Source organism: Lolium rigidum, chromosome 6 (genome assembly GCF_022539505.1).
Source record: "Lolium rigidum isolate FL_2022 chromosome 6, APGP_CSIRO_Lrig_0.1, whole genome shotgun sequence".
NCBI lineage: Eukaryota > Viridiplantae > Streptophyta > Magnoliopsida > Poales > Poaceae > Lolium > Lolium rigidum.
Window position 1 is genome coordinate 241664247 of NC_061513.1, and position 13043 is coordinate 241677289.

Consider the following 13043-nt stretch of genomic DNA (forward strand, 5'->3'; position numbering starts at 1 on the left):
GAATGGTGAGATACAATCGAGCAACATCCCATTGTCATCTCCAGTCATTTTGGTGCGAAAAAAGGACAAATGCTGGCGACTATGTGTTGATTTCAGAGGCTTGAACGACCTAACAGTAAAGCACAAGTTTCCCATTCCGGTTATCGAAGATCTCCTCGATGAGTTAGATGGAGCAACAATTTTCTCCAAACTCGACCTGAGATCAGGATATCATCAGATCGGAATGAAAACAGAGGATGTGCACAAGACAGCTTTCTCCACACACTTAGGACACTATGAATACTTAGTGATGCCATTTGGATTAAGCAATGCGCCTGCCACATTCCAACAACTCACGAACAAGATTTTCGCTCAATACTTGCGCAAATTTGTGCTCGTATTCTTTGACAACATCCTGGTTTACAGTTCTACCAAAGAACAACATCAACAACACCTTGCAATAGTGCTCAAGGTTCTGCGAGATAATCAGTTAAAAGCAAAACTGGAGAAATGCACATTTGGTCAGCCACAAGTAGAATATCTGGGTCACATCATTTCAGGTGAAGGCGTAGCTGCAGACCCATAAAAAATCTAGGACATTTTACAATGGAAAACTCCTCAAACTCTGAAGAAATTGCGAGGATTTCTGGGCTTAACAGGCTATTATCGCCGGTTCATCCAAGGGTATGCCACTATTTGCCAGCCGTTGTACCAAGCACTAAAGAAGCACAATTTCCAGTGGGGCAAACCACGAGAAGAAGCTTTTGTTCAACTAAAACAAATAATGTCCACTCCACCAATGCTCAGGTTACCAAACTTTAACATTCCCTTTGAGCTGGAGACAGATGCTTGCAAGTCAGGACTTGGAGCTGTCCTAATGCAGGAAAAACGACCAATTGCATTCTTCAGCCAATGCCTCGGGCCAAAAACGGATGCTAAGTCAGTTTATGAAAAGGAAGCATTAGCTATCCTCCATGCCCTCAAAAAATGGCGTCATTATTTCTTGGGGAATCTAGTGATAATAAAAACAGACCAGCAAGCTCTCAAGTACTTGGGTAACCAGCGATTGTTGGAGGGAATTCAACACAAACTAATGTTGAAATTACTCGAATTCAATTACAAGATTGAGTACAAGAAGGGGAAAGAAAATACAGCAGCTGATGCCTTATCTCGGCAATTCCAGGATGACGAGTCTGAACTACAAAGCCATACCTGGGAACCAACCTGTCAACAGATGTCAGTCTCGGTTCCTAAATGGCTGAATGAAGTCCATGACTCTTATGTGGGCGATGATCACTGCACTAAGTTACTCCAAGAGTTGACAGTTGATGCGAATTGCCACACAAACTTCTCTCTGCAAACTGGCATATTGAGATTCAAAGGGAAAATATACATTGGCAGCTCAACAAGTCTTCGGGACAAGGTATTCGATACATTTCACTCTTCTCTTTTTGGAGGACATTCGGGCGTCAAAGTGACAGTACACAAGATTCAGAATGTCTTCTACTGGCCTAAGCTCAAACAATATGTTACTGAGAAAGTTGCAACCTGTCCAATATGCCAAATATCAAAAATCGAAAGGCTACCATACCCTGGACTCTTGCAACCACTGCCTATTCCTGAACAAAAATGGTCTGACATTAGTATGGACTTTATCTCCGGATTGCCAAAATCAAGAGGCAAGGATGTAATACTGGTCGTAGTGGATCGCCTCACTAAGTTTGCACACTTCATACCTCTCTCACATCCATACTCGGTCCAAACAATCGACGATGCTTTCATGGCAAATATAATCAAGCTACATGGACCTCCAGACTAGCATAGTCAGGTGACGGAGACCCGAGTATTCACCAGACCAACTATGGAAAAATATATTCTCAAGCTTCAACACCAAGCTCAATTACAAAGACCGTGTATCACCCGGAGTCTGATGGCCAAACAGAGCGTGTTAACCAGTGCCTCGAGCAATACTTAAGATGCATGGTATTCCAGCAACCCAAGAAATGGTGTGAGTGGCTACCGGTTGCGGAGTGGTGGTACAACTGCTCCTATCACTCTTCCATTAACTTGACACCATTCCAGGCTCTATATGAGTATACACCTCCACTCTTACAACACATTCCAGTACCATTTGAACCAACACAAGTGACAACGACTGATGTAGCTGAAAAGGAGAATATGGTGGCATTGTTACAACAAAACCTGGCAAGGGCTCAACTCCGGATGAAGAAATATGCAGATAGCAAAAGAACTGAAAGAACCTTTGAAATGGGAGACATGGTGTACCTCAAGATGAAACCATACAGAGAAACTGTACTGGGTCTGCAAAATCCTCCTAAATTGTCACCCAAATGGTACGGGCCATTCAAGGTGCTGAAGAAGGTTGGCCAAGTTTCCTATGAGATTCAATTACCTGAGAAGTGCAAGTTGCATGACATATTCCATGTCAGTCACCTAAAAAAGCACACAGGACCTCGAGCAGTACCAAATCCCACACTTCCGATGGTAACTGATGATGGCAAGGTAAAAACAGTTCCAATTGCTGTCCTACAGCGCCGCATTGTTCCTCGTTCTGCGGGTGATTATGACGTCGCCATTCCACAATGGTTAGTTCACTGGGACACCATGACCACCGAAGAGGCGACCTGGGAAGACGCCGAGTTCATCCAGAGAACGTTTCCTAACTTTCAGACCTGAAGTCTGATCTCTGGAGGGGGGTCTTGTCAGGCCCAGGGAAGATCAAGCATAGCTGGCTTATTTAGTTTCTGGTTGTAATTCATTAGCATCTTAAGTTGCTTATTTAGTTTAGTTGTTTACTTAGCACTCTCAGGTTGTAATGACATACTTGCTTGGCCTGGCTCGTGTTATAAGAGGCAGGAGGGGAGGTTGGGAGGACCAAGCCAAAAAATAAATAAATTCTATTTCGTATCTGTATCGTCTCTTCCACTACGACGGTCTGAGCATGTGGAGCTCCAGCCCCAAATTTCCTCCGACCTCGCCTGGCAGTGTGCGTCTCACAGCAGCAGGAAACAATTTTCACACCATTGTTAACACCTAGAACGCGAAAGAAATGTTTGAACAACGACACCTACATTACAGGAAGGGAAACAGTTGAGGAACATGATCTTTGCAGGTTAGTAACCCTGAGCAATGAACCTATGGCCCACATGGCAGTGACACTGTCAGGATGCATCTACCCAAAAGAACAGCGGTCCGTCTGTAGCTCAACAACCTCTGCAGTTTGCCCGCATTGCTCCGCTCCCCCACAAAAGTTAGCAGCCAAAGCGCCTCTTTTCCCCTTCATCATCTTCCTCCCGTCGCCCCCTATCTATCCTCCCCTACCCTGGGCCCTGCCCCCTCTCCCATGTCGCCACCATCTTCCGAGCCCACGAGGACCCGACCCAGATCTTGCCGTGAGTAGCTCAAGTGCCCAACTCCCCGTGTAGTTGAGCCGGCTCATCACCCCCACCCCACCACCGGAGACGAGCAGACACCTCTTCTTCAAAAGCTCTCTCTTTGCTTCCCCTGTGGCGTTCCCGGAGGTTTTGGTCCGCCGAGGAGGGTTTTGGTGCGCTTGGTAGCGGCGAATCTTGGCAACAAGTGCCCCCTAGTCTCCGCTCGGTTGGTTGGTAGGGGGTTGGTGCCGGTACAGTCATGGAGGCAGCCGCAATGTCGCCATCCTCCGTCTCGTCCCAGTCCCACAACCTCGACGCTGCCTCCACCAGCGACGACATGCCGTCCTTGCAAGAGGGCCTCCTCTTCTCGGACAGCCTCAAGGTACCGCAAGGCGCAATCTCTGCGTTCCGCCCCTCGTTTCCTCTCTCATGGATCTAGGCAGATATGTTCTTGCGGAAATCGTGGCCGGTCTAATTTTGGGGGCCGCACTGGACTGTGCCCCCGCTATGTCCCTGTCAATCACAAGATTTCCTATTTTGGGAGTAGGCTCTGCACTGACCTTTCCATACTGAGTGTAGTTATTATAACTTCTGAAAATGTTTTACGAATTCCTTCTATGTTTGTAGTCCTTGTAGTTTGTGTATGCAACCATGTAGTATTACTTCTTTTAATAAGATCTCATGCTGGTTACATAATTGGGTGTGCAACTCTGTAATGGCTGAAACTTTTTCTGCTTTCCCCCTAATTGAGCAAAAGGGCCACCACATTATAAAATTTTAAAAATGCGCGGGTTGTGCAGTGGGGTGGCTGCCTGGTATGGTACTGAGGCTGTTAACTAATAAGCCGCACCCAAGTAGGTTGTCACACATAGTTTGTAGTACAGCCTCTGAGCCTCGCGTATACGGTAGCGTTTTGCTCTTTTGAAGTTTGAATTGTAGCCTAGTTGTGTTCCAAGAAGCTTATTGGTCTGTTATTGTCAACCGTTAGCATGCTGTTGTCATCCCTTGTCAAATTTGTCGCTATTCGAGGCAAAGAGATTAGGATGCTTGTTCACGACGAAACCCCACATGGCTGCAACTTAGTTAATCGGGGATGTTTCTCCAATATGGCATTTCTTATAGTATCCCTATGCTGAGCTTAAACTATGTTTGTTTGTAGGACTTGAGGAATCTGCGGTCACAACTATACTCAGCGGCAGAATATTTTGAAGTATTCTACACAAACAACTCGCACAGATCTACGTAATATATCTTATTTTGTTTTTTTCTTAGTCTCCTTGTTAACTTTTGCTGGTATGTTGCATCTCATTTACACCGATCCTTTGTAGGGTGGTGACAAGTCTAAAAGACTATGCAGTTGAGGCCCTTGTTAGCACTGTTGACCATCTGGGTTTTGTGTCGTACAAGGTGGATAATCTTGTCAATGAAAAAGCGGATGAGGTTAACGATACAGAGCTTCGAGTGTCGTCGGTTGAACAGGTATTTACGTGAACGCTGAAGGAAGGGAATATTCTTTTTGTAAAACCTCTTTTTATGTATGCTGTCTATCATATTATTGAATGGATGTGAAATAATGTCATTTGTCTCCCCGCTAAGTCCTAACTGTCGCAGCATTGTTTCACATGGTTGTAGAGGGTAAGGATTTGCCAACAGACGATCGACCAAGAGGGAAGATCTCAACAGTCTCTTCTTATTAAGGCACCGCGGTACCACACGCGGTACATTTTACCAGGTAAATTCACAGCGTAATTTGCTAGTAGTGCTTTACATAATAACCTTCATGTGTTGTTTAAATAATTGTTACTATGTTGTATAGGCGCAGATATAGCGGAGTCTGCTATCCATCCGGTCTCAGAGCCCCCGCGGTATAACAGGCAATATGCAGGTCGCAAAATGCGCAAGTCTCAATCTGGTAAGTTTACTGCATTTCTGATTTCTGAATCTAAGAGAGATTGCTCTCTCACCGGTTTTTTAATGGTTTATGTTACAGCAATTTCCACTCCAGTTAGTAGGCAGACTACAATGAGGTAAACAGATAATTCTCGGGATCTTGGTTTGGGTGTTCTTTTGGGTCGAAGTGTTCATAAGACACCCTTCTGACTGTTCTTTGTCAGGCTTATTTAAAGTATGTTCTATTGCAGGAGTATCCGTTCACAGTCTCCTACAATTCGTGAGACACATCATCGATCACGGTCCATGTCACCTTCTCGAAAAGCACGAGGGAAATCACCATCGCCACAGCCAGGGTGGCCCCAGCCTGAAGTTGTGAACTCAAATCCAAAAGGTATAGGTATTGTTCTAATCTGACATCTGAATGAGCAAGCACAGCATTTTTTTTAATGATCAGCTTGCAGAAAAGAATTTAAGCGGACATAATTGCAATTTCACCTTCAGAAACTAGAGCAGAACCAAAGGCAGAAACAAGAGCAGGTTCGCCGATACCAACTCCCAGTCCCCTTGCGCGATCTACTACAGTCGCAAGAAGACCACCTCTGGATCCGAAGCATTTTGTATGTTTTCTTTCTGTTTAGCCGTATTATATATTCTCGAACCACTTTCTTTTTCTAATTTCTGATGTGATTATATCTTGCAGAGACAAACTTCGATGCAGCTCCATTCCGACTGGGAGAACCAAAAAGACAAAGAGCGGGAGAAAAGCTCGAGCAAAGGCCGGGGTTTCCTCAAGTCATTGCTCTCAAGACGTCGGTGGAGGAACGACGAGTCGTTGTACAATTACTTGGACGAGTATTGATTGCTAGATAAATGTTTCAAACTAAATTTCCATATAGTATGATGTTTGAGATCTCTGTTCAAGTCATGTGCCCTGTTGCTTGATGGGTGTCGATTTCCATGGGTTTATATAACGACGGAAACAGAAACATCCTCAATGTTGCTCATGGCATTGCGCAAGCACGTCCATGAGCAACTGAATACAATCTCAGATAAGCAACTTCAGTACAATGCCCAATTTTTTTTGTTTTGCCATTTCTTTGATGACTGGTTTGTGATCTCAGTGGCAGGAACAGTATGCCTGAATGATGCAAGCAGGGGCCTAAGCTAAGAGATACACAGTAATCTGTTTGTGTAAATTAAGAAAACTGGAGTTGTAGCTCTCCTGTTGCGCCCACCAAGGCCCATCATAAGGTAATGTGCAAAGCCATCATTAAGCTCTAATATAATATCATTGGATGTACATTGGAGCTAAAACTTGTGAAGGACATTTTAACCGAGACAGTGACCAAGCTGCTAAGCAAGCAGTACAGTACTAATAGTAGCCTGGTGCAGTAGTAGTGCAGTAATCTAACATGGACACTTGCTAGGTTGCTGTGCACGTCCCATTGTTTCGATTTCTTACCCCTTTTCGGAGCCCACTAGAGTCCCTTTTCTTTTCCTCTCATGTGATCACCATCAGGGTCTACACGATGCAATGTCTTGTTTTAAGGAACCATGTCGTTTTGCGTGTCAGGTAACTTTCCCATAAAACATGTTCAGTCCAAATCCCATTTCACCTTGAGTAAACCTGGACTCGACTATCCGGTTAAAAGCAAGACAGGCCTAAGTGCATCAATCTTAGCTCAAAATTCTGCAGCTCCTTGGTGGTGAGGACTTCGTGCCCTGGCGTCACGACAAACAGGCCTGTACACAGTCAAGTTGGCCTATTACCTAGCTCGATCTGAATCTTCCCATGGTGACAGAAGTGGAGATGGCCGTGGTGTATCCTCCGATGTTGGGGCGGAGGAGAAAAATTACAAGTCTTTGTGGAAAGTACAGGTTCCAAACAAGATGAAGATCATCCTATGGAGGTTTGGGCATGACTGACTGTTCGCCAAATGGTTTTCATTGCCAAATTAAGCCGAATACTACCAAAAGGGACCACCACTAGGCAAGCTTGAAGGCTCTTCTTGGTGGAAAGCTCACATCAAACTAATTGATCTATACAAGCAACACGCATAATGCAAGCTAAATAATGGGAAATCAATCCTTTTTTTTTGGTCAGATAATTGGCAAGATCTGACACAAGAAGAGCAGATACCAGAACTATTTTCCTTCTCAGTCAACTCACAAATTTCAGCAGCAAATCTCCTAACAATGGCCGACCTACAGGAACACTTCAACAGAGCTTTATCAGTGCAAGCCTATCACCAATTCAATCAGCTGCTAGCAAATCTGGCCACGATTCAGTTACATGATTCTCCTGACCAATGGTCTTATACTTGGGGAACAATTACTCCTCAGTGAAGATGTATAAAGTTTTAACGCACAAGGAACCTATTCATGACTTGTAAAAGTCTATTTGGAGAAGTGCTTGTCAGTTGAAAACACAAGGTCTTTCTTTGGCTGCTAATGCAAGATAGGCTAGATACAAGGGGAATGCTGCGAAGGAAAAACTTTCATCTGCCGAGCTATAATTGCGTTATATGTTCTGAAGCAGTGGAATCACAATTGCACCTTTCCGGGACTGTAGCTTCGCTCAAGGCTGTTGGAATTCAATATTACGATAGAGGAAAAGAGGAACATGTTCATATGATGAAATTCATTTGCTCAAACAGAATCTACATAGGCATGTTTTTTTTACGAATACATAAGCATGTTTCAATGGAAGGCATTACGCTGGGATGCTGGACCATTTCGTTAGAAAGAAATGGGAAAATATTCAAAACTGAAAGATTTTTGATTCAAAACTGGAAGAGAAAAAATGTCCTTGGTTATCCATATGGCTAAACAAAAGAAAATTCTTGTACTCAAGGACTGGATACAAACTTTCCTAATTTTTTTCCTTTTTCCTTTATTGGTAATTAATGAGATATTTGCTATAAATGAAGATCATACAGCAGGACTTTTGCTATGAGATATTTGCTATAAATAAATAAAATTAAGCCGAATAGATCTAACTTTTTTTGCGAAAGGAATAGATCTAACATTTAAGGCCATTACTATGGTGTAAGATAGGACATGATTGCTTTGATTTTTTTCAGTCACGCAAACCTTTGATTTGATCTTGTCTGAGGAGAATATTGAGCCAGGGACCGGTGGGCTCTGTCTCCATGTGAGATGTGTCACATGGGGAGACCAGCAACACCCGGGTCCAAGGCCTTAGTGGGCCTATGGAGTTTAAACCTCATTATGCTGGGCCTGGCCTACATAATGCTAGTAATTGACGCACGCCATACATACAGCGCGAATTTGTAGACCAGTATCATCTATATATATACATCTGGATATTCTAAAAAAAACATCTGGAAAGTTTCTCAAAAGAAATATACATCTGGAAAATAATGGCCTATATTTGATTTGCATCCTGATTTTAAACAAACAAATATAGAAAATACACACAGTTATGTACATAAAATGCGTCAAGCGATATTTTCATCTATGATCCTTCCTAGTTTAGTACATGATAAATGGCATCGATTTGTATAAAGTACGTTGAATGAGAATCTTCGACCAATTTGACAAGCAACAACACTACTTTTCTTTCTTCCCAACAAAAAAACATTATCTTTCTTCACAAAATTAGTGGTTGGGACCAATCAGCAGCGGCTTCACACGGTTTCTTTCTCCCTGATATTTGTGGAGCATATGGATCCATGTGTATCTTCTAGTTTTATTTATGTCTCTTGGAATCATCCGCGATTGTCAAAACAGCCGTGTGACAACAAATCTAGAAAGATAAACATTCTGTCATATTCATCAGATTTTAAAATATTTCTTCTACTCCCTCAGCAACTCAAACCCGAAAAGATCAAGGTGCAACAACCTGGCCGAAGTACAAATAGTTTTTTATTTGGTCAATTAATTAAACCAACTAACCAAATCAAATGAAACTGCAGCATGTCGTAAGAGTATTGGGGGTTACATATTTATATTCTCTCCTATGTTAGCACACGGAACATCTGCATTGTATAATGCACAAGAGGTAAAATAAACCATTGACTTCTAATTGCCAAGTTTAAGTCTTGTTGAGAAGGACCATTAGTGCTTAAATACCCCAGTAGATGGGGAGTTTGGTTTTGGGTAATGAGTGGGATGGAATAAGAAAACTATGTGGAATCATGAGACGGGAATGCATGGTTTCAGACTTTCAGTTGGGTCCTGGCATTATTAATTGTATGAGCAGATCAAATTGAAGCAATTCAAACAACTAAGTTCATACAATTTGAATCCTAATCTAGAAGGTACAAGTTTAGTTACTAAATGGATCACAAAACTACCTATTTGGGATGCACTCCGTATCTCATAAAACCTACGCTCACCTGACATGTTGATTCTACTACCTCATATTACAAAAAAAAGGTATATTTTTTTAGTATTGCTAAATCAGTGGTTTTGTGGAGGTAAAAAAACATGTTTTCTCTTGTATAAAAAAGTTCTTGACAAAATGAGAGATGTAAATGTAGTAACCCTTTATTTGCATGTAATAATGGAAACATATTGTGTTGTTTGCAATTAAACAAAGTTTAGAGGTCCATGAAAATATCTTAAACCAAACACTACCGACTGGGGTCACAGGAAAAATTATAGATGGCGGTATCGTGGTATGTCTTGGTTCATCGAAGGCGATGGGTCCAAATCACTGTAAATAAAATAAATCAAGAACCCCTTGTCGGCCTTGGTACCCAGCCAGGCAGCCAGGACCCAAGAACCTACCCTGCCCCAATCTTTTTGGACGCCCTGATGAGCCAAAAAGACCTATATGGTGAAGCGGAGGGATTATATTTTATATTATATGCATTATTTCGAGGTTATATATGTTCTTTGGTACGTAGCATAAGATGATGAGTATTTTGTGAATATTCATTTATATGCATTTGGTATTTTATATTGTGAATACTTATTTGTACTTGTTCAGACATTTGATAGTTTAACTTTGACTAAGCTCAGAGTGCACAGGATAGCTATAAATAGGAGGTAGTAGAGTTTCAACTAAACTAGGAATTGCTACTACTATTTATTGCCCGTAAGTTATACATAGCGGTACCGCGGTTTGCCCTAGTAGTACATCCAAAATGTAACGGTCGAAATCAGTGCATATAAAAGAAATCATGATTCATGAATCCCTTGTCGGCCTTGGTAGCCGATCCAATAACCCAGCCGCAACCTTTTTGGACGCCCTGATCAGCCAATGGATGATCATGAGAAACGCAAGCAGAACTCGCCCGAGACTAGCTTAACCTTTACCGTCCCTGTCCTACGATGCAAACAAACATAGCTTGACTGACGGACGCATCGACGGGCCGGCCAGTCAATCCATGCCGGCTGCAGCTGGTGGCCGAGAAGTCGAGCGATGGTTATCCGGGGTACGGGTAATGCAAGCAGCCGTCGCCGTCGCCGTCGACGTCCGGTCCCGTCTGCGGATGCGATTCCGATTCTCCCCTTGTCCCGAACGCGCGATGCGGCATCTGATGTGCTTGCGGCAGTCCACAGAGGACGGGGGTTCGGCTACCGGAGCGGGCAAGTTGCGCCCGTCGCCGTCGGCCCCGAAAGCGACCGGAGATGCCCGTGGATCCACCGGAAAAAGCGAGCAAATCTCTAGAGTATAGCTGACTGTGCCGGACGCGAGCGGGATCGATCGCGCGGCACAGTGAAATCCGCCGGGGAAGAAGAGAGCATTTCCCCCGTCGTTTTCACGCGGCCACGCGCGGTCGGCGGCGTGCGGCTAAGATCGGCCGCCACGCGCGCGAACTACCGGGTCTAGGCTAGCACCAGGTGGATCGACATGGACCTGCGCATGCGTTTGACTGCACAAAATGTTTATCCATTTTTCTTTTGACTGCACAAATAAATATGAAAAATGTACACAATTAACCCCGAACTTTGTAGGTAAAAGCTAAATTGGACATCCAACACCTGATCACCGAAATTGGCACTCTAAATTTGTTTTTTTAGGGTTTACAGCTCTTTTTATTACTCAATCGTCATAGGTACAATAGCAATGTCTGGGGAATTAAGGAGCCACATGTGGCGACCATGATCAAGAGAAATGTGACTATGGGCTAAATTATGTGCATGCATATTGGACTTTCTTCCTTCATGCATGGTTGAAGCTAACTGAAGCATAGGCTAAACTGCGGTGGTTAATCTCACGGAGGAGAGAATAGTAGCTTCCTCTACTCCCTTCCTTGATAGCATTGACAACTTCCAGGCAGTCTGATGCAAGAATAAGTTTATTAACGTGAAGATCATAGCAGAGAGCAAGTCCTTCACGCCAAGCTATCGCCTCTAAAGTTGCAGGATCAGCAATCCCTTAACTGCCGGGACAGAGGCACCAAGAAAAGCTCCATGTTCATCCCGACAAATTGCCACAACGACACCTATGTTCCCATGCTTAGATACCGTAGTATCAACATTTACCTTTACTGCGCAGCTTGGTGGTGCGATCCAGGGGGCAGCCGGAGGTACTGCTGGCACTTGCAGTCGAGGTTTGTTGATTGTTTGAATCGGGTTCAGTTCGGCTAGATAATTTGTGATAAAATCATAGACTGTTAGAGGGCTATGAAAAATTTCTTCGAGTATTGCTTTCCTTCTAGCACCCGAAATTACCCAGAGCGTGATAATTACCTTGGCACTCTAAATTTGTTGATCCCGATGTATGTTGAACCCTGGACATGTTTGGCCCATCAAGAAAGCGACGATTGGGACCAGGATTATGTCCTAATCTCACTGAGGGGCCCACATGTCATATTCATTGTTTTTCCTAATGTTTTCTTCTCCCCCAAATCTCGTAGCTTTCTTCCCGTTCTAACCGGGAGTTGAGACTTCCATTTAGCTTTTGCCTACAATTTTTAAGTTTTGTTCTTGACTTTTTCAAGATAACTATCATAAGAGTAAAGGGAAATGAGAGGATGAGAGCATTGAAAGGATCGTATGCCGCACCTAGAGGGGGGGGGGGTGAATAGGTGCTAACCAATTTTTAGTTCTTTTTCAATTTAGGCTTGACACAAAGGTAAATTCTCTAGATATGCAACTAAGTGAATTTACCTATATGACAAGATAAGCAACTAAGCAAGATATAGCTACACAATATAAGAGATAGAATAGGATAGAGGTAACCGAGAGTGGAGCACGCGATGACACGGAGATGATTCCCGTAGTTCCCTTCCTTTGCAAGAAGGTACGTCTACGTTTGGAGGAGTGTGGTTGCTACGAAAGCCAAACCAACAGCCACGAAGGTTTCACTCAGATCTCCTGTGAGCAACGCCACGAAGACCTTGCCCACTTCCACTAAGGGATTTCCTCGAGGCGGAAACCGGGCCTTTACAAGGTTCTTGGGGCACACATCCACAACTGAATTGGAGGCTCCCAAATCTGTAACAATACAACAATCAACAACAACACATCAACACAAATCAACTAGGGAACCAAATAGGAACACTAGCATGAGATCCCTCAAACAAATGAAGGGGAAATGAAAAACGCTTCGGTGAGGATGTAGATCGGTGTCTTCTCCTTCGAATCTCCAAAGATTAAGAGCTTTGGTTGGGGGAGGAAGGAGATCTTGCAAATCTTGTGTTCTTGAGGTGGCTCTAATGGAGGTGAGGCTTGGCAGATTTCTTGTGCAATGATTGAGCAAGGAGCAAGGTAGAAGAAGGGGGTATAAATACCCCTCTCAAAAATCTAGCCGTTGAGCCTTCCGGGGGGGGCGGATAATCCGGTCTAAGTAAGGGCCGG

General features: G+C 43.6%; 1 protein-coding gene across 3 annotated transcripts; it reads left to right on the forward strand.

Moving 5' to 3' along the window:
* Nucleotides 1-3253: 3253 nt before the first annotated feature.
* On the forward strand, nt 3254-6181 carry LOC124666077 (probable protein ABIL3). Of its 3 annotated transcripts, none has more exons than XM_047203420.1 (9): nt 3254-3756; nt 4534-4616; nt 4703-4853; nt 5007-5106; nt 5191-5286; nt 5365-5401; nt 5516-5664; nt 5769-5884; nt 5968-6181. In XM_047203420.1, exons 1-9 carry the CDS (start codon nt 3634-3636, stop codon nt 6124-6126), a joined length of 1014 nt encoding a protein of 337 aa, XP_047059376.1. In that variant the 5' UTR covers nt 3254-3633; the 3' UTR covers nt 6127-6181. The 3 variants fall into 3 exon arrangements, with proteins under 3 accessions (XP_047059376.1, XP_047059377.1, XP_047059378.1); XM_047203421.1 differs by having other exon boundaries at nt 5516-5658; XM_047203422.1 differs by lacking the exon at nt 3254-3756 and adding an exon at nt 3843-3917.
* Nucleotides 6182-13043: the final 6862 nt, after the last annotated feature.

Coding starts and splice junctions, on each gene's coding strand:
- LOC124666077 (XM_047203420.1), top strand. CDS start 3,634: ATGGAGGCAGCCGCAATGTCGCCATCCTCCGTCTCGTCCCAGTCCCAC. Junction 4,617..4,702: donor AACAACTCGCACAGATCTAC/GTAATATATCTT, acceptor GATCCTTTGTAG/GGTGGTGACAAGTCTAAAAG. Junction 5,402..5,515: donor AGTAGGCAGACTACAATGAG/GTAAACAGATAA, acceptor GTTCTATTGCAG/GAGTATCCGTTCACAGTCTC.